This window comes from Zootermopsis nevadensis, unplaced genomic scaffold (assembly GCF_977971745.1).
Source record: "Zootermopsis nevadensis isolate Lab colony 2312 unplaced genomic scaffold, Znev_1.0 Znev_ptg000040l, whole genome shotgun sequence".
Lineage (NCBI taxonomy): Eukaryota > Metazoa > Arthropoda > Insecta > Blattodea > Termopsidae > Zootermopsis > Zootermopsis nevadensis.
The window spans coordinates 584,927-607,534 of NW_028259172.1; the positions used below are offsets into that span (position 1 = coordinate 584,927).

At 38.0% G+C, this 22,608-nt stretch overlaps 2 protein-coding genes across 5 annotated transcripts in view; one reads left to right on the forward strand and one right to left on the reverse strand.

Moving 5' to 3' along the window:
• LOC147871749 (uncharacterized) overlaps positions 1-22,608 on the forward strand; it is a 260,188-nt gene that overhangs the window by 114,980 nt on the left and 122,600 nt on the right. For 2 of the 4 annotated variants that reach the window (XR_015538348.1, XM_087360224.1), the window contains exon 2: positions 1,706-1,746. The exons of 1 other annotated variant lie outside the window; for it this stretch is intronic. Coding sequence is in view for 1 of the 3 variants with exons in the window: in XM_087360224.1 (XP_087216350.1) it covers positions 1,706-1,746 (41 nt within the window). In the remaining 2 variants the exon portion in view is untranslated. Of the gene's footprint in view, positions 1-1,705; positions 1,747-13,927; positions 13,988-22,608 lie in introns of all 4 variants that reach the window. One more of the 4 variants, XR_015538349.1, reaches the window with a different exon arrangement.
• LOC110834927 (dystrophin, isoforms A/C/F/G/H-like) overlaps positions 13,249-22,608 on the reverse strand; it is a 330,291-nt gene continuing 320,931 nt past the window's right edge. The window contains exon 7 of the mRNA XM_087360242.1: positions 13,249-13,637. Coding sequence (XP_087216368.1) covers positions 13,566-13,637 — 72 coding nt within the window. The 3' untranslated portion in view covers positions 13,249-13,565. The remainder of the gene's footprint in view (positions 13,638-22,608) is intronic.

The following is a 22,608-nucleotide window of genomic DNA, read 5'->3' on the forward strand; positions in this document are numbered from 1 at the left end:
GACACTTAAGTAGGTCTTTAGATAGTTCAGCAACTATTTAGATTCTAAGCAGAGTGTTGTGGATAATTACACTTAAATTGCTCTTAAATGCCTGTTCATGTTAACTACAAATTATTGCTGAAGTACAGTTTGTCTGAAAAGAGGTCTGTTTTCTCTATCTCGGTGATTACTCTGCAAACGTGAGCATTTGTATGGACAACGGTAGGTTGCAGAATTGTCATTTTATTCCCCTACTGAGCGGCGGTCGACATGCAAGGACATTCCAGCTGTTGAGAGAACATGTGACTGTAATGGTCACTATCCACGGTTCTGTGATTTTAAATCAAATGAAATGGTTACTTGGTAACGAGAAAATGTTGATTTTTAAGGCCACTGTTAGCCGTAAAGCGTCGCTTAGTACTGTTACAACGCAGAACTTCGTCATTAGGGAGGGTTTGTGCCTCAGTTGCGGTAGAGAATTCTTCTGTATCAATGAAACAGTAGACCTGATGAAAAAGGTTCGGCTGAGTCAGCTTCCCTCTTTGGTCGCTTTGTCCCTCGATAAAGTTCTGCTGGTTTCCATTGGATGAAAGGTTGTGTGACATAGAGAGGGCCGATCAAGAAGTGATAATTTATTATAAAAGTCTATGCGTCTAATGGCAATTAAAGTAATGTGTCCTAACCGGAGCTGTAGTAATTCTGTTTACCGAGTTATCCTGAATGATTTTAATCTGAAATCTTCTATAATATGTTTGTATCTACCCGACAAACTCTCGGAGAAAATTATTATAACAAGATGACCATTAAATCCTTTGACATTGTGGCAACGTTAAGACACTGGGTACGAAAGCAAAGTTACAATCACGAAAAAAGTGAAATCGGACTTAAATTGAGGGAGTACGTTTTAAAATACAGTCTCTTGTATGTTAAAACATACGAAAATATAATAATACCTGTCGTTTTGTATGTTTGTGAAGCTTAGGCACTTCCGTTAAGAGAAGAAAAGATGTTGAAGGCATTTGAAAACAGAGTGCGGAGGACAATAAGGGACGTAGTACAGGTGAAGTGGTGGGATACTGTGAGGAGCTTTATAATTTGTGTTCTTAACCAGATATTAAGATATAAGATTGATGAAGAATATAACGCCCGTGAGGGATATAGGAATTGCGTACAAACGTATGATTGTGAAATCTGACGCGATGAGACAGCAGGGAATACATACACTTGACTGGGATCATAATATTAAAATGGGTGTTTTGGAATGTAGGTTAGGAAGGTACGTTGGATTCGTCTGGATCAAGATAGATACGGATGACGGGCTGTAGTTAACACGATAAGAACTCTTTGTTCTGTGAGAGGCGGAAAACTTGAGAGAGAATGATAAATATGTACAATTTTTAGGTGGACGGTACCGGATTAGAAAGTAAACAACATTGGCAGGCGAGTGAGTGATTGAGATGATAGCTGAAGTACGTCCTCCGAGTCTGCGTTGAAGTTAGCCCAGTCGCACAAAGGCAAACCAGGCACAGGTTATTGAAAGTATAATTATAGGCTGCGGTCTGTTCAATACCTTGCAAGTGTTCATTACAGGATGGTTTTATTTAACTGATTGTGTAATTAAAATCTGATCCTTCCTATTCCCTGTCATCTTCACAAATTAAATAGAAATCCCTGTAATGGACGCGAGGTGAACTGCGTACTAATTACATTTACTTCGATTTCGCAGACTCGTTACGCAAAGCAGAGCAGAGCGATACGATGTTCAAGGTAAGGTAATGGTTACAACGCGTGACGGTCTGTTGCACAGGATTGAATTCGAAACAGAATTTGTTTAGCAGGGAAGAAGGCAGTGTAATAAACCGAATGATTATCTAACAGACATCCTGAGATTTAATGTTCTCGAGGTGATGAAAATTATTATATTCTTCTTGCTTGTGACGCCCTGTAGACTTGTAGTCAAATGCCGACGTTTCTGACAAAAAAAATATTGTTTCCATCTTCATCCTTTAAGATGGAGACTTTATGTTTCTCCAAAACGTCGGCGTCTACCGACAATTCTACACGGCGCTGAAACCCAGAATAAATTCGTGGCCATGACGACCCGAAATCTCACAAGGGATCAGTTGATTATAACTTAGGTCTGTGCAACATGCAACGCGAAGCGACGTTTCCTATTCCGGATTCAGTTGCACAAATATCCGTGACAGGAACACTGCATCTCTGCTCAGTGAATCAATAAGCCGGGTTGGTTGTGCATCTCTGCATCCCGCTGTCTCGGTGCAGTGCGTTAGGTCCGCGTTGAAACTTCAACTCGAAGCCCCAAGTGCAGAGAGGGCAGTGCACCACACAGACACGTGGGGGTGGTGCAGCTGTGATTGTGTTTGTTAATTGGATCAAATTTGACTCAACTGTACTGGCTATTGGCCCTGATGATAGAGGCAGTAAGTGCATGCGAAACATCAGTCAATCTAGAACAGTGGTATTCAACCTTTTTTTTTCGCGTACCCCCAGATATAATTTCTCTTCAACTTTGTTGGTGTATAATTCAAGTTATGCATAGTATATAATCTACATCTAAAATAAATTAAATAAATTACATTACTGATTATTCATATTACTGTTTATCATAAAATAATATATTTTTTTAAATTTCACGTACCCCCTAAGATGTCTTCGCGTACCTCCGGGGGTACGCGGACCCAAGGTTGAAAACCACTGCTCTAGAAGACTACACATCTCAGAAGACCCATCTTCATCCTTAAATTTTACTTAATTAAAATTTTTATAAGTGCGTTTCCACTAACATTTGACATGGTCGTTATATCGCCATGAATCGGTTTTTCAGTATTGTCCGCGTCAGTTTACTCGGCGTCTGCGCGCCATAATTATGATTTTGGTTCGGCTCATTACGGCTGGTCATGCAATTTACCTATAATGTGTTTTATGTTGATATTACAGTAAGGAAGAGGAACAGGGTTTAAGATGCGAAATAAATCATTCCTTATTGAATAGAAGCTGGAATTTTGTGTTAATATATTGGTAAATAATGTTGGGTGTAAGTAAGTGTACAGAAGACATGCATGTTTGTATTTTTTACACCTAATCAATTTAAAATAAAGAACACGAGAATAAATAAATTTACAGTTTAAAGGAGAAAGAAATAAAGCTTTAAAACAAAGAATTGAAGTTCAAATATTTGGTTATTGGCAGTCCTGACAACACACGAATAGCGTGATATGTTTTCTTGTTAGCGAAAACTTGTGTCTTGTATTTAAAAACGGATATCTGTATTTTCTGATATTTTCATACAAGCTTTCGTTAGTTAAAAATTCTCAACAGTAAGGTAGTTTACTTTGTTAAAGTGAATCATTTTTCAATTAAAAAATTTTCTGTTAAAACTAATTTAGTTTCGAAATGTGATAAAATATTTTTTGAGGAATCCAGTATCTCTTACTACCGGTTTCACCCCTTACATGCAACGTGTTGTGTTAGAAGAGAAGCTACGCTCTCTTTGTTAAATTTGCTGGAACAGACATAAGATAATGTTGCCGTAATTATATTACATTGCCAGGCTTCGTAGTTGAACTTTGTGGTGCTCCATTACATGCCACGGTTGTACACAATTCACCTGGAAGTTCAGGATCCATTTTCAATGCCTTGATACCCATTTAGATTCTGCAGCCAATATGTATTTGCTTAAGCAATGTTTACTCTAACGAGACCACTCTTGTAATATCAAATCTCATGACTTTATTTTTCGTCGTGAGGCTATCAGAAATATAGTATTTCCACTTATATTTTCCTTCCCAATAGATTTCACTGTGATACCAAGCCATAGAAGCAGAATGATCATGTTTAAAACTTATATATCATGATATAATCGACTTATATAGTGATTTGTTTTCTTGAATTTTATAATCCCGGTTTAGTTTCTGTGATGTTATCATCTCTTAAGTCGAGTATAAGAGACCTGTAACACCGTAAGACAACACAGTTATCTAGGCTTCTAGATAAATTCTTGCTTACCATCACACAAAGGGTCGACCTTGTTTTAATTTGTACAAATACGTACAGTAGGGAAGCTTTGTTGTGTTATATTTACAACCGTTCTTTTATCCTTATACAATTATTTATCTAAATATTGCAGTCTGATAGAATTCATACTTTGCCACGCAAATGCTCTGATTGAATTACTACCACATTTTGTTATCAACAAGTCATGACATGTCCCACTAGTTTCAGAGCGATTCTAACTAACATTTAGTGAGTGGTTAAAAAGTAAATGGTTTGTGGGAATATGAGTGTACACCGCCACAGACTCGCCATGTCTTCTCGATTAGAAACGTCGCACAGCGTAAAATGCAAAAGATTTATTGTGAACCGGTTTTTGGTGTAACGAAACCATTATATTTCTTGCATTCCGACGTGTTCTCTGTCTGCTGGACGGAGTTGATGGTTCAAGTGTTTTTTGTAATACTAAGTTTATAAATGCTGCAGTCTGAACGGATAGATGAAATAGAAAGACAAACAAAGAGGAAAGAAGAAGAATCAAACAAAAAATTAGAAAGAATGAAAGAAAAAGGTAAGCTCGTCTTACAACTCTGTAAGTCATTTTTCCAATATCAGAAACTTCGGGTTCTCAGATCTCATATTCGTAATACGCTCTTCATGTATCGGTAATGTTAATTCATAATTTTCAATATAATTCACAATTTAGCTCGTGGTTTGAAGTGTTGGACTTTTAATCGAATCAGGATTTTTATTGCGTTTAGTTTTAAACAGCTTTTTGTTGTTGGTGGTGTGATGATAGTGTTTTTAGTAGTATTATTCAAATTTCTACAAGAACGTATTACATAAATACACTAGGATTTGATGCACGTAAAATATTCCAGACATAACGTCAGGCTATGTGGTGTCGTAATATTCTTGACATTTTAACACAATCATTTACGCCTATAACTTTTACATAGGTCTGTGTATGTGACGTATGCCACACCGAATTTCACACCCCTAGTTACAGTGGTTCGTTTGTTTTCGCCGTCAAAAACTTAAACTTACAAACCAAAGACGAAGGAGGGAAGTTTTGGAATAAGATAATAAGGAGTGGAACAAATTACTCGTAAATAAAATCCAACCTTTAAGGAATAGTTGGATAATGTGTAGTTTAAACAAATTTATTTTATAAGACTTGAGGTTCTCACAGCGGTGAGTATGAAGATTTCCGTCTTCTGGGTTGTTGCGCTGTGTAGTCTGGTCGATGTTTACCAACGTTTCGGAGGTCATACTGCCTCCGTCATCAGGGCGATTAAAAATATGAAGATTTCTGTCTTCTGGGTTGTTGCGCTGTGTAGTCTGGTCGATGTTTACCAACGTTTCGGAGGTCATACTGCCTCCGTCATCAGGGCGATTAAAAATATGAACATTTCCGTCTTCTGGGTTGTTGCGCTGTGTAGTCTGGTCGATGTTTACCAACGTTTCTGAGGTCATACTGCCTCCGTCATCAGGGCGATGAGTATGAAGATTTCTGTCTTCTTGGTTGTTGCGCTGTGTAGTCTGGTCGATGTTTACCAACGTTTCGGAGGTCATACTGCCTCCGTCATCAGGGCGATGAGTATGAAGATTTCTGTCTTCTGGGTTGTTGCGCTGTGTAGTCTGGTCGATGTTTACCAACGTTTCAGAGGTCATACTGCCTCCGTCATCAGGGTGATGAATATTCATCGACCAGACTACACAGCGCAACAACCCAGAAAACGGAAATCTTCAAATTTATTTTAACGTAACATGATCTGTACAGTCATTAAATAATATTTATTATTATTCTAGTCCTGAAGGTACGCGAAAAGTTTACATGTTTACGCACCAGGTTTATAACCGTTTGAATTAATTACAAATTAATTCAACCGCGTGAACATATCCATTGTTCCTTCAGTTTCTGGAATGTTCCCCGTGCGCCTTCATTGCATTTTTAACGTTATTCTCTTTGGTTTCTTGAGCATTATTTTTTATTTTGTTTATTATCTTTCTCTCAATCGTAATGCCTTTCATCCTGTCCGGAAATTGAGCGGCAAGCAAGCAACAGAAATGATCCTGCTGACGTCACAAACCTTCCGTACGGTGATCCTGAAAAAAGGGATTTTCTCTGCTCCGATTTTGAATGTATCTTTAACGAACAGGTACACCACGTTTCTGTGTACGAGATTCTTTAAAGAAGGCTCACCGAAAGTCAAAGTAGAGAAGTAAAATAGCTTAGATTGTGAAGAAAGTTCTTGAGGAGTATCTGAGTGGAAGACGCAGTGAGATCCTTAAGGACATTTCCGTTATCCACTGAAATATTAAGTTCCGAAACCATCTTCGTGGGGAAAAGTTGTTTGTTATTGAGAAACTTATAGTCTCTCAACTAGTTCAGACATTTCTACTCCTTTTATTGAAAGAAAAAGTTTATTAATCTTTTTCAAATAATCCCTCCATTGGCCAGGATCCTGAATTGCTTAAGTCCGGTCCTTATAATTACACATTTCTTTACGGTATATTTTAGTATTATCCTTCCATTTGTGGTATACACTCCTGCTTCATCTTCGGAAGGTCCGGGTTCTAATCTCGGCCCGGAGACCGGCTATCCTGAAGAGGGCTTTTAGTCGTTTTCCTCAGTACTTCCAGTTAAATGCCGGGATCCACATCCTTTTAAATTTATTGTTATTCTCTTTTTCGACGCAATACAGTCTGAGCTATTGATAAAGCATCGTTAAATAAACCGCAAATAAATATTTAAATAGTCTTCCATTTGTACATGTCTACCAAGGTATCTCTTTCCTTCAGCTTTCAGGATGTAATGTTTTATGTATGTCTTACATTTTCCGTTTATCGTACGTGTTCTGCTTACAATTATATTATTTATTTATTTATTTCCTATGTCAATCCATATTCATTTCAAGATAATAATTAAACATTAATTCCACAGATAAATAAAACGTCTGACTACAAACAAACAACTCACCATGAAAATAAAAAACTACAAACAAACCACAGATCATTATAATACATTGCATTAAATATCTAATAATTTTAAAATATTGTAAAATTGATAAAAAAACCCTGAAGACGACGGTATTACCCGTCGAAACATGTCGTTTTAATAGGTGGAAAGCGCTAATAATATAATGTAAAATCGTATGTACGATTAAGAGCGCCAAATATAATATTTTATACAACAAAATGTTTTAATATTATATAATCTTAACAACATCAATAAACTTCAACGTTTGTGTATGGACTGTAAAAATAAATATATTTTATCTTATTTCCCTTTGTTTGATGGTCCTAATAATATTTAGCGTAGAGCACAAATTATTGATGTTTTTCGTGTGTTACAACAAATACCTTATTGTTTTATTCAGGCCCGCTCAGAAATCGAATCCAGTTAATTTTACGTTAGCTGTAGTTTAACTTTTTAGCATTTGTAACAAATACTTGTCACGCGTAGTTTTACCAGTAACCGAAATCGAACCAGAATGCTTGTTCCCAGATGTGGCCCTATTGTTTGCAAACGCCATCCCAGACTCAACGCAAGTAATATCTCTGCCAGGACGCAATTAAATTATTTTTTTTTATTTCCAAACTCTCGTATGATACAACTTTTTCACGCTGTCACGAACAAATGTGATCGATTGTACCACCGGTCCATTACACCAGAAATCACACTCTGCGGAGTAACAATGACATCAGCGGCGTATTGAGTAGTCTCGTTAAAATATTAATCCATTTATATGCTTCGAAGGCTTGTCATACGTCTGACTGTTTGGGTAAGGTTACCTACTTCTGCAGACGCGATGTAACATCAGGTGAACAAAATCAGCCAGATTAGCTTGTTTAAAAACAGATATTCTATCATATACAAATTTTTTAGTAGTTGTAAGATTCTTATTTTGAGTATTTTTAATTAATTATTTGTCTTATGATGAAGTCTAATAACTGTATTTTATAATCACGGCAGTGAAACTTCTGATTTTATAAAACAGCTAAATAAACATGTGTACAAAATTTTAACTTGAAAAAATAAAAAAGGATATATAATTGTGGACGGGGGGATGTTATTAAAATGGAGTGTTGGATTCAGTGGCGTGCTCCTGTGAACCCGACATTGGAAATTTTTCCATAAAAGACGGTGATTTACTTAACAAGATGTCCATCGAACTGGATATGCTTTTAAAGAAGGATTCTTGTACATGAATTAGTTAATTTGGGTGTTGCTTATTTATTCATGTTACTAATCACACTACATTTCACAGATTCGGTGATAATTGTTTTGCGTTCCGTTAAATATTCACCAAATCGGAAAATGTTTCTAAAGAAAATTTAAAATATTAAATCTGTCCATATTTTATGTTACCTTTAATATTACATGGCATGTTGTTTTCTTAGTTAAACTGACAAGTTTTGAGCGTCTATTAAAGTAGGTGTAATATTGGACTCATACGAGGCAGAACAAATTTGCCCTGTAGCATTCTATATATAACTTCAGTGTCAAATTTAATTGGAATTCGTTCAGTAAAAATGCATTCACGCACATGCACTGACACGACCTGCCTGTATCAGCTCATTTCGGACTCGGAACGCTGTGTGCAATATTTCCTGATTGTTCCATCTCACCGATGCATATAAGCGATGCCCGCTGCTTCTGCTGTTTCCGTTAATAACTTACATACGCGCAGTGCCTCACATTCAGTGACTGTTGTACCGCACAGAACAGAAGAATTACCTTCGCTTATTAATAAACCATGCATTATTAAAGAAACACACAGAGCGAAATCCATCGCTCCTACAAATAGCTTCATTCGGCCTGGCATGAGATTGAAATAAATTATTAGCGATCTCTACTGTTTGTCGGATACGTATTTCTGCCAACATTTCTCGCTCTTCAAACATTGGTACACGAAAATTCCTTATGCATATGATCGTTTCTCATTTTACAACAGCGAAAATATTGACGTTAGTTGTATAAAACTATTAAACATAAATTTCACTAGACTCGCTAGTAACAAATGTAGTGAAGTATGATTGAAGGTTTGTGATGACGGTTAATTTATTGTAAGAACATTGTCGGACATCGTCCATTTTATTAGGTTTATTTGATGTATTCGACGTTTCGGGAGTTGATTCTACTCCCGTCTTCAGGCGATATTTTGATACTGGCACTTTATTAGTAGTAGTAACAAATATCAGGTTCGAACCCGGGGCATTTTGAATGCTAGGCTTGTACGATAAAAACTATACATCTGGGTTGGATCAGAAATGGTTGCAGTATCGTTCCGTAATGTTAGACATTCTTCGTTGTCTGAGGTATATTTGATATTCTAGATTTATTTTATATAGATCTGTAGTTTTAACATTAGTGGTATGGTGGGTTTAGGAGCTCGTCAGCTGTTACGGCTGTCTGCGCATGAGCAGTTTTGAGGTATTTCGGTTTAAGCTTGGTGATATCGTACTGTCAGTTGTACGCCAGGAGGCATGAGCGTTCTTGCCACACGACCACTAATCACCAGCAATGCTACATGTCCGTTCCGTATTGTTTATATCCTCGTAATACGCCTCATTGTCATCATCCGATTACTGCTGGGATCACAACAGAGGTGATGACCCGAGTAATCCATCCATTGGCCTGAGTGGTGCACTGCTCCTAGAAGGCCATTCTGCCTGGTCCGTTCAACTCACAACTCAATTTTTAGTATCAAATTCTGAAGAAGAAAAAAGTCGATTGGTTTTATTTTATGTATGGTGTAGTTATTTCTCGGGCCGATTCTCGAAAATAAAGAGTTTTAATTGGGCGACACAAATTCTTGGGTACACCAAGTAATACATTTTGAATAAACGTGTGTATTTATGAAACTAAAGTCTGTAAACAAAGGTCTGGATGGAACTCTTTTTACGCTGGGGTTGGGTTCATGATTATCGCCGAGTAAAACTGGAAAACGTATAAATGCCCAAGTATTTTCTGAGTGTTGCACCATGAGAGCCCTTAATTTGTAGTACCCGGTGACAAAATGGCGGGGGCGAATCTGCGAGACTGCGCAAGCAACTCAGAGGTCTCTTAGAGGTCAACAGCAGTTAAGCGAATACTATTAAAAAGAATGTTACTGAAATAGAGTTTGAGGTTGTGGATTTTATTTATTTCATTCGGGATAAGAACTCCGGCGGGATCTTCTGAACACGGTAATAAACCTTCATGTTTCACAAGAAAAGGCAAAGTTTCTTGGCTGAATGGGCATACTGTTAGCCTCTGCAGAAGGTCACTGGTTCATTAAGGTTTATTCTATTTCAGCAGACAGAAATTGTTTGCAGGCTTGCATCGCCGTGATACAGCGGCAACTTCGCCGACGGTTGTGTTATGCTTGTAGTCTAAACATTTCAGTACAGGGGTTTGTTATGGAACTAATGTATTGCTAATTAATTATAGTGATATCACTGCCATTAGTGATTTCTTTGGAATGAATACATAAAAATATACCCATAATCGGAAGTTGCATATTAATTGGATTTTAGTTTATTTTATAACATTTTCCAACTTCACATGTTATATAGTGTCATATTAAATTAGGATGTGATTTTGAAAATTCAGACAGCGTTGAAGATAGCTGTCTTCTAGGTTATTGCGCTGTTAGAACTTTACAGACGTTTCTGTGTGTTTGCTCTCTCCATCATGAGGGCGAATAGCACATCTACTGTTGGACCAACGTCTAAGATCGAATTTGTGAGATCTTTATTCGCAATCCACTTACTATACTTACGTAATGCAGATGATATACGTACACCTATAGTGTTTAAGTGAAGTCGTCGGGAGATGTAATCGGAGCACAGTTCCGCCTCAAGGTTATTCCGAGCTTAAACCTGTATCTGGGAGTAATTTTCACCGACGTAACAAATGGATTCGCATAAATGCTTTCGCCTGTCTACTCAGCTCTCCTTATTCATTCGCTTTCAAACGCAGACACACAATTGTAACTTGCCTGTATTGAGAAACGTGGCATGCCTGTTAAATGATATATTCAGCCATGAATATTAGATTCTGGAACTTGGTATTTACGCCGCTGACCTGTAAAAGGGCGTTGTGACAAAGAAGCTGCTTATGGTAAATGGAATTTTCCCTGCAGTCGATTTTGTTAAGTAACTTCTTGGACTGAATAATTGTTTAACAACTATTCTATCAGATTCTGTAAAAGGATTCTGGCCTGTAGAATTAGTTTATGTAATCATAACGCTTTATTAAAAATATCTGTTTGTACAATTTAACTCTTTCAAGCACGAAGCTCGTCTAAACAACATTTTAAAATGATTCTAAACTACACGTCGCCAGAACCCTGCGAAGATCCGACGTTTCGGATGGATATACTGCTTCCATGCAGAAGTCACTGAAGACTGTGTTTCCTCTAGAGTTTGGAAACGTTTTCCGCTACTGTTCTTCGTAAAAAGTCGACCCTAAAGTGATATTCTGATATTCGTGAGAATCTGGTACTTAACAGATAATTCACTTTTCCGTTTTCCTTCCTTTGTTTCTGCTCATTACAGTTTGATGCGACGTCGGCTATGTGGACGGCATACTGAGCCCTGAGTCGTGGTATCTCATTAACAGGGGCAAACATTGACAGGGGATGGCGTAGAAAGGGGGATGAAAACGTCACCCCTAACTCACCACCCTCAGCTCCTCTGCCCCCCCCCCCCCCCCCCCGCAATAACCACCGTGGTAGAATCCAGCTGTCCGACGTCTGACAAATGTACAAGCTTATATGTTACTGGTTGATTTCGTATTCAGTTCTTGTACGTGGCGTGTCCAGAATCAGTGTCCGGCATGAAGCCCCTGAGGTGGTACAGTGATTCTATACGCAACGATACAGGGGGCAGGTGCTTCTACGAAGGGGTCGTGATTGAAGTAAAATGCGGTAGTAAATGTGATTTAAGATAGTGTTGGATCTGTTAACCATTTCGATGCTACAGACGACATTTCTCGCCCAGGCACAGCTGCTGTTTAAGCTCTGAATGGCTTTGGCGTTTAAAACCTTACGTGCGATTAATTTATCTCTTTAATTTGTGTTCTGCTTAATTCTTGCATTTGTTAAGAAATCAGAAACGATTTCGTGCCATGTCTTGATACCTTGAGTCAAGAGCGTAAGGATTTTTAGCAAAGAGTGTTGTAAGTTACCTTGTCATGGATGTATAGAAAGTTCATGGTCTTGTTCTGTCCTTTGTGACGCTATGGTATAGTGGGTTTGTTTGTCAGTGTACTGATCCACGTGGTATTTTGGTAGCATCGTTCACAGTTTTAAACACAAAAGTATTTCAGAGCACGAATGGCTGGTATTCGTGAATGAACAATATAGCTTCTTAAGACAAATTACAACATGGCCCCAATATTTATAGCCTAAACATATTTTGTTATAAATGTGACGATTATTAAAAATATATTAAAATTAGCCGTCAATCACAATATAATATTATTAAAAGATTAAAATATAATTTTACGTTCCCTATCGAGTACTCGATTTACATGTGGAACATACACTACATGTTTCGGCTATATATAGCCATCATCAGGTGTTATGTATTTAAACTTTTCACTGAATTACTGATTTTTTACTGATTTTTTTTAATGATTTTTAGTCTTCATTTTTCTTATGATGTTCTAGTCCTTTATATTGTTTCTTCATTCGTTGTAGTATCACAGGTCACTAATATGTTTGTATTTCGTATTTCGTATTGATGTCAATGTTTTGTATATGGACCAAGAAGTAATATCGTATCAGGTTTATGAGAGATCGGAGATGTACTGTACTGTATTGGATCGTGGCTGTGACGATGTTCTGGGTTGTACCCCCTGTGGACTTGTAGTGGATACCAACGTTTAGAAGGAATGTTGTACCTTCATCTTCAGGGTTGAAAGTGGAAAGAGTATGTTTCTCTAAAAAAAGCTGTGTCTTCCAGTCCGCACGGCGTTGCATAACCGAAGAACATTAATTTTTTTCAGCGCTGTGAGGACCTCGAGATTTCTGTGTGCTGTACACTACACAATAAAGCTCACGCTATATTGAAGTTCTTTGTTTAAAATTGATATTAAATGTGCGGTTCAAGAGATCTGTTGATTACGCGTTTGTTTCCAGAGGACGTGAAAGGCATAAGAATCTCGGCTGTGTGGAATTTAAATACGAAGGTCGGTTAGTGTCTTAAGAGCATGAATGTACGAGGCGCGTCCACAAAGTAAGTTTCCCACTCGTCCCACAGCTAGCAAACCTTATATTGCGCGAAGCGACTGTGCGTACGTGATAGAGCAATGACGTAGCATGGCGCATGCACTAACGGTACTTCCCGCGTTCTCACAGTAGCATCGTTGCAGCTGTTGAAGATGGAGGTTCTTATTCCAGCTCCCGCCGACTGTGAAGTGCGGTCAGTGATAACGCTAGGCCGCACACGGCTCGACGGACAGCAAGTCTCCTGCAGGAGTTCAGCTGGGAGGTGTTTAATCATCCACCCTACAGCCCGGACCTCGCTCCCAGTGATTTCCATCTTTTCCTACACCTCAAGAAATTCCTGTCCGGTCAGCGTCAGCGTTTTGAGAATGACAGAGAGGCGGAGATGGTTGTCACACAGTGGTTCCAATCCCAGGCGGCAGACTTCTACGACACAGGTATTCAAAAGTTGGTCCCACGGTATGACAAATGTCTCAATTCCGGTGGCGAATATGTTGAAAAATAGCTGGACACTTGCTGTATCTGTTGCAATAAATATTTCCATGAAATTGTGTTTTGTTTCTGTAAACGGCCCCAGGGAAACGTACTTTGTGGACGAGCCTCGTATTATTTGCGTTTTTTTCTGAAGTTATATGTTTCATCTCTCAGTATGCAAACACATTATGTTATCGGACTAGTAAAAGTCACAAATTTACATGAGTGTTCTCTTGTTTCAGGTAAGTGGATTTGACTGCTGAGACACGTTGTTTGTTCTGTTCGGAAGCCTTCTGTGGCAGGTAATGTAGACCTACATCCGAAATGGAGCCTGTAAGTAAGTTTACTAATAGGGGTGCTGTGGACAGGAAAGTGAATATACATTAGTTTACTGGAAACATTAACGTGGCTTGGTATTATATTACAGTTGTGTATTTATTTCATATCTGCGCTTTTAATACAAGCCTCTTTTACACGCGCGTTTCGGCGTAAACTTGTCATCGTCAGTGTCATAGCACATCGTACCAGGAAATATTTTCATTATTGCTTTATTCCGTATAAAATCCATAAAATATATAGGATGTATTAAAAAAATATTTTAAGTTAAATTATCTGTATTATACGGTTGACGTCATAGTGTGTGTCTAGGCATATATACTACATTCTAATAGTTTTAAGTAAATTTATTTTTTGTGTTTATGTGTAAGGTCTGTTATTAGTATGGTTTTCCACATGAAACTGGATAATTTCTGTGACATCCAACTACTTAAAAATTTATATGGAGCCAAATCCCGAAACGTCGTGCCAAAATATATTGATATGCTTCAGGTAATGGGCATTTTGAAACATAATATTAATGTGAATCATTCAGTCAATAAAGTTCAGAGAAACATTCGAATGTCATTGGTCTGTGCTCTCGTCTTCGTATAGTTGACAGCCTTTCTCTTCGGAGTTTATATTCAGGGACTGTAGCCTGTGTAGTATAGCACTATAATATTAGACTTAGAATATGATCTTCACAGTTTTTGTTTCCCTTTATACCGTGTTTTTAGCACTAAACATTTTAACGTTCCACATTAGCTAATGTAAGTACCAGACGTATGTTCGGTATGGAGACTTTTTACCTTTAATGTAAAATATCGATTCAGAAATATTTTCTTCCGTTCCCATGATTCCTTTTGATTACCAGCTACCTTATCTGTTCTTAGTGATAACGTTAGCACATGTTAAGGACCATTATCAGAAACACGTACAATAATTATCATGTAGAGCCTTAACGACGTATCTGGGCTGTTTGGCCTTTTTAGTATTCCCGCAACAAGACAGTTTAGCTGACTATAGGCCAAGTTCGCACACATCGAGATTGCGATGCGATTAACAACTTACATTACCAAATGTGGTATCAACCCACGATCCGTAACATTTGCAGGTGATACTATGCTCGTGCTGTTTTGACACGTGGATAAGACGGCACAGATCAGTAAGACAGTTTAACCCCTTCAAGCCGAAGTTCATCTAAATATTATTTAAGAATTCAGTTCTTACCGCAAAGAAAACACTACTCTTCACCGTTACAAAAATCAGTTGTTCAATGCCGTGAAAAAGCTCGAATCCGTAAGAAACTTCCCGTTGAAGATGTTGGAGAAATGGGGAATTTTATAAATATTTTATGTTCTTAGGTGCATATTATTGACCTCACGGTTTATTTGTTGTTGTGTAGGTCCGTATTTTAAATTTACGAATCATTTATCCGACAAAGACTGCAAGGTCGACTGTGTTAGCTAGCGAATAATGAACTTGAAACCTGGAGAGAGAGAGAGAGAGAGAGAGAGAGAACGGAATTAATGATGGAACACAATTCAGTTTTCGGCGTTGACCAGCTTGTATAATCTGTTGTTTCAAAGCCATTCAGACTGTACAGCCAGAAATTAGTAGTCCTTTCGGTTTTGCGTATCTCCTGGGACTCGATGCTTATTTGTTGCTGGGGACAAAGTCCGTCATTGTAGAAGCTATTATTCCGTATTTCTGCTATATTGTTGAAACTTAAATCGGCTGAATTAGACTTAACTAGCGAATAGCTAGTGACAATAAACGGAATTTGTGACGAGGTCGTATTCATGTTTTAACAGTAACCAGCATTGTTACCATACACACTACACTGTACTGTATTTTATTTCATCAACGATGAACCGCTGCTGAGAAACTCAAAGAAGTTCCATTTGCTCTAAGTGTATTTGACCGACATTAAACAATGTAATTGCTACTGAGTTCTCTTTCTAGTAGGTCAGAGTACTCGTCGCCGTCTAATAATACGGGGACATTTATTTCCATGCGCCCCTCACAGTGTAAAAGTAAAGTTTGTCCCACTGTACGCCATGTAGGCGTTTGGGGTGAGAGGAGGTATAGCTCCTCTCTTCCTTGACCTCGGCACTAGATGGGGGTGAGTGGTCAGCATCACGCCCCGGCCGGCTTTACCCCCGGGAAAGGACCCCGGTACCCATTGTAGAGGAGGCTGGGTGAGCCCCAGAGCCGGTCTGGATGCAGAGGCTAGAGGAAAAATCCTGCCCCCATCGGGGATCGAACCCCGGTCGTCCAGCCCGTAGCTAGTCACTACACTAACTGAGCTATCCCGGCTCATGAAAAATAATTAGGAATGTAAAACCACAATAATTCACTGAGGAAGCTTCATGTCCCCGCCGGAGTACAACTTCCAGATGTCGTTACTGGCCCATTTATCGTAGCCCCAAGACGGAAAATAAAAGGCGAAGTTTCTATTTCATTGTCAGACGACTGAAGACGGTTTGACTCGACCTACAGGAACCAGTGACAAGAAATTCAAAGAGACGGGAACAACGCGAACGAACTTCTTTTTCTGATAGAAATATATTATATGGTCTTCTTATTGGATTGAATAAAGTTTACAGAGACCTGACATGTTTTCTGTACGGTTCCTACTGAAAATCTCGAAAACTTAGGAAAAAAAAATATAAGACAAGATTAGAACAAAAATCTGTGATACTTTTGTGGCTGGCGTAGTATCGACTAGCAAATTTAAATAGATTTTAAACAGAGAACTCCTTGGATCATCAACAAGCGCAGGTAACATTTTTCCTTACCAAACCCCTTTTTTTAAAAAAATTAGATCGCGATACTCTATCATGTAAGTAGACTCGTAACCATTATTTCTGGACTGGATAAAATGTCACCACCACTCACAAGAAATCCGAGTCATCATAATATCATGAGCATTATATATGGTAAGAAGAAAATGTATCTGCAATTTATAATTACCATCTTATTTGACGTTATGACTCATAGGTCTAGGTCCACGTAGTTCTGATAGCAACACCGATAAACCAAAAAACAAAAGAAGACAGTTTCAGCTAAATGTTTCTCCAGTTGAAGGAATGTCCTTCTGAAGATGTTTTGAGATGTTAACTGGCGCTTTTTGTGAAGCCTGAAGAACAGAACATTTCCTTATGAGGCTTGTAATATTCTCTATTTGTGACAGGGCCCCTCTAATTGTAGCTGCTTTTTATTGACAGCTTTAAGTGATCCTTGTTTCCTACTGTTACTTAATTTGACTGACGAGAGATTCAATTACAGAGACGTCAACCGTGAAGGCGATGCATATAATGAAATTGAAACTGGTGAAGTCTTAATCCCAGAAAAGGAGAAACATAGAACAATTTCCCCTTCACCGCATTTTATAAACTTACGGAAATCATACAAATTTTATTTCTGTAACGACGATTTACCAACTACATAATTCATTATTTCTAAAACCGTGTGTCTCTAGACATCGGTTTTCAGCGACTGAATGCATTTCCTCCCTTGGTAGCTCAGGGAATGTATTAGTAAGATGTAATACTGCAACATTGAGGACCAATACTTCTTTGCTTCGTTAGTGATCATTTGCTTTTGTCATGGGATTTTGGTCTTCCCATGATAATATTTTTGAATGTGTGTGCTGTTATAACCGTTACTACGGTATAGTGTTGCTTTGTGGTATAATACAGCCGTTGTCATGGTAATGTTGTTAAGGAGGTCATCTGTGTACTTGCTACAACGCAGCACAGTTATTATAACCTCGAAAAGATCATATTTGAGATCGCGGTATATGAAATCTTATCTAATTCTTTAGTAAAGGAAATGTAAGTAACGATGTTAGCTTATTAATACACAGCTTTACTTAATTTTGTTCTTGTATGTAAAAGAATATTCTCTCATCTATGGCGTGCTATGTACTTCTAACTCTATACAACTCGTCAGCACAGATATTTAAGTGTTAATTCTTCGCAGTTTTCGTAATTAATCAAAGATAAGTGGTAATTAGGATTTTGATATGTTCCTGTTTTCGACTTTTTAATTAACATTGTATTTTTAAGTAATAATTTAGATTTTTCCTTCATTTTTGGTGGTCAGTTTTCTAGTTTTAGAATGCAAAATAAAAACCTAATTTAGAAACGGTTTGTTAAAATCATATAATGCCGTATCTTTATCATGATGATTAACTGTGTAGGTTCTAGATATCTGCGTTGCTTTATAAAGGACATGTCGTCTTTAAATGAAACTCCGCAAGTAAGGAAACTCTATTTCTCGTTCCATTTGTATGTTCTTGGATTTGGCCCCGAGTCTAGGTTCGGAAGAAGCTATTACATAGCGAATTATTGTAAGTTGCCCGTTTTGTAACCGTGCATCTCTGAGCAAGGCAGAAGGTTTTATGAGATTAACATTTTAACCTAATTAGTGTTCGATTCTTCCTACTTCATAAATTTTTATGGCATCTACAGTGGAACTAAATTTGTTTCGGTGGTCTTCTTAATAGATGCAAATTTCTCCAGAGAAGATTAAAGGTTGTGGGGAAATCTTCGCGTGCAATTCACATCTTCCATGCTCTTTTTTCCCTTCCATTGTTCATAACTCAATTTCTGTGTGTGGTCCGTGATTTTTCTTTTTCGAAACTGATCCCTTACGTAACCTGATATTAATTTATTCGAAATTTTAAATGTTCGTCCTAGATTAAACGTGTCTTTTTTGTAATTTTCAATCACAAGTTTAATAGAAAGTACGTTGCTGAGTAGAATTAACAGGTTTGTGGAACGAGACGTAAATGAGAGGATAATATTAAAAAGGACACAGTTTAGAATAGCGTATAGTGGCAGTTATTAAAAGATTGCACTATTTTACAGCTTGGGGCTTTCATAAAAGGCTGGAAATTAGAAAAGTAGCTCAGCGGTTATCAACTATTGAAAACCTACCGCCGTCCATGAAATTAGTTTGTTTACTAGTACGTTGCAGGATTTGTTTGTTTCTTGCAATCAACATCATGCAGTTTTTTCGTCTGCAAAATATTGAAAGGGATGTCTGTGACCCTGTTTTCAGCACAGTGCACTTTCGTCCATTAGCGAGTTTCTTCAGTTTGAACTCCGCCAGTGAACTGCGTCCCACGTATTATCTTTGCAGCTGAACGGTAGTTAATCCTATATACAGAGTGTCCAATGGCTTCTAGGCCATAAGTTGGGAATTTCTTATCTAGGAGTAGCCGTTATGGTGCTACGCTGTTTACATCACCTGCGATGTAGCCACGTTGACATGACAGTTTGCTAGTCGTTGCTGTTTTTGACGTAAATACGTCTATATTTTAGGGTCAGTGTCATTCGGCAAAAATGTTACGAAAAAGTGTTACGAAATAGTGTTACGAAAAAGGGAAACGAAAAAGTGTAACTTCATTGTTATGTTACCTTGGAAACGTTATCTGTTTATCAACAAATAAACAACAATGGTTACCTACATAGTTACATTACATTACATTACTTTACTTTACCTTACCTTTCCTTAACCGCCACGGTGGTCTAGCGGTTAGAACGCTGGCCTTGTAATCCTGGGGTCTCGGGTTCGATTCACGGCGGTGCCCGAATTTATAACTTGTGTTGGGAAAGGCCGTGGTCTAGGCAACGCGGAGTTTTCCTCCGGGGGCTTCCCCGGTTTCTCCGTGGCATCCCAACAGTTACTCCATTCACACACAGAAGAAGGCAATGGCAAACCACTTCTGGATCATCTGCCAAGAACGTATATGAACAGGTCCCAGTCCGAGAAAAGGATGGAAGGATCCTGTTCATATGGACCTGTCGTCAGACAGAACACTAAATAATAATAAGATGAGGTGGTCCAGCGGTTAGAACGCTGGCCTTGTAATCCTGGGGTCCCGGGTTCGATTCCCGGCGGTGCCCGAATTTATAACTTGTGTTGGGCAAGGCCGTGGTTTAGGCAACACAGAGTTTTCCTCCGTGGCATCTCAACAGTTACTCCATTCACACACAGAAGAAGGCAATGGCAAACCACTTCTGGATCATCTGCCAAGAACGTATATGAACAGGTCCCAGTCCGAGAAGAGAAAAGGATGGAAGGATCCTGTTCATATGGACCTGTCGTCAGACAGAACACTAAATAATAAATAACCTTTCCTTACCTTACATTACCTTACATTCAGCTACAACAGACCCATCTTAAGCGTAACTAATTGAAGTTGAATAAGCAATGTCTTAATCAAAATTTACTCAATTGTGAAGCGGGTATAAAGGAAATATTTAGAATAAAGCCAATATATAAACTTCCTTTCCGTATAGACGTATTTACGTCAAATTCTCCGGAACCGTGGTTCCACTGACAACTCTTTTTTTTCTGTTGTTCCTGTGTTTCCTTCAGGACCCTTTCCTCCTATTCTGGAAACATGTAAATAGAGTAGCGACACAGCGGCTCTACCACGGAAAAACACATTTTCCTCATTACGTTTTCCCGCACTTTGCCAGATAACTGAATTCCCCCATGACGTTGCACTTCTGGGACACGCACTATATCACTGTTATAACACTCAGTAGCTCTAAATTCTGCAAAAATTGTATGTATTTTTGCATATGATTCCCAGAATTAACGACAAAAGCATTAACTATTTGATCTTAGAAACTGAATTGTTAAATATTATTTACGTATTTGAGCTTCTTGTTTCAAAGGGTTAACTAACACGCGGACACGTAGCCCTGTTCTATGGCGTCATCTGCCCCTATGTCACATCATCACGTCTCGTGGATCTGCAAATGAATTCAGTTCACGTACAGAAAGGCGAGCTAATCAGTGCGAGTAATATCGTATTAGGTGCAGTACATTTGGCTCTGATACGACGTCAGAATGTCTGCAGTGCGCGGTCGTTCAGCTGGCCATGAAATTTCCTGCGTTTATCGATGTCAAATGATTTGTTAAGTATCGTGAGAGGTTTTGGATAAGTACGTGCAGGCAAGTTATTGTAGGTTTCTGTAAAGTGAGTAACATGCATCAGTGAAAATTCTTAGCGAGAGAAATTTCGTTTTAGTTGGTTGTTCATTTATTCTGATTTTTCAAAGTGTTTATTGTAATTAATAATAGACTGAGCCTATTATATTTAAATATGAGTTTCAATGAAACTTAAGAAGCAATATACAGCATTAAGATGGTTGTATTCTTTGTTGTTGTCCGTGTAGTCTAGTATAAATTTTCTGGCGTTTACAGAGGCACGTACTGCCTACATCATCATGGTGATCACCTTGATGACAGGAGTCATAATTGTATTGTAGATTAATAACTTAATATTTTATCAAAGTCTGTCTAGCAGTTCGGAGATTAATTATTTATTGTTCCGGATGCAAATATACGGACCTACCCATAATTTGTTTTATTTTAGAGACGTACAAATGCGGCTTAGTGTAATGTTCATACATACTGTCTTCATATATCAGATCCATTCTGGGTCACCGACGTTTTTATTCTATGACTTTTTTTTTAAAAAAATTTTGTTGTGGGATGGTTTCGTAAGGAAGCCGTCGTAGGAGCAATTCAACTGAAACTGCAAATCTCCTTATTACAGAGTCGTATGATTTAGTGACACTTTGCACCAAATGTCTTTTCTGTGATGCTGTAGAAGAATTTTCTTCTTATATATTTCGAAGGTGCCAGCTCTGCTCATATTCACTGCACACTGATGTGGAAGCTGAAACCATGTTGCAAATATTACACGAATATTTGTGTTACTCTGTTTGTAAATGGCGTTTTCCACGTGCATGTCTAATATATTTAAACTCGTAATGGATACTTGGCTAGTATATTGCATATGGCGTTCTATGTTTCTTCTGTCAGAACCGAGTTGAAAATTAACATTATAGTAACGTTTTGCTGAATATAAATCTTCTTAAAAAAATAAACTCAGAGGCAGAAAATATCTGTCTTCTGAAGACACTTTAATGTCAAAATGTCTAGAAATTTTGTGGAACATTTGGGAGGCTGTTCAGTCCTGGAGTATCTGAGGTAAACCAAGAAGTCTCTTGGTAAGATTTCAAGTTCTTACGGAGGAGAATATAAAGATTATTGTGTTCGGGGATATTGCGCTGAGTATTCTGTTAGATGTTTATTGACGTTTAAGATGTTATTTCCTAAATATTCTTGAGATAAATCTACATTTATTATGACAAACATCGGAATTTTGTCTTTCATCAGAATAATTTAGTTCCGATTGATTTATTATTATTATTATTATTATTATTATTTTAAATGAAAAATACATTTTAAAAACCCGCATTAACATACGTAATTTCTCGTAGGTTTCTAACAAGATGTTGGCTGTCACTACGAACGTATAATGTCTTCATCTGAGTAAGGGGCTTATCAGAGCTACGGTCGTGTCATCCCCTAGGAGAAACAGTGCTAATTATTGTTGTTATGGATTAGCCGTGAGAGAAATATTAACATGTATATTGTGCTGGAGAAGTCGGTTGCTAAATACCCATACAAACTCTAGGGGAAGTGTTAAGACAGCTATGCATGAATTATAGTCGCATGTTGTTATAATAAGTATAAACGACTTTCAATTCTAAAGGATTTTGACGACGGTAGT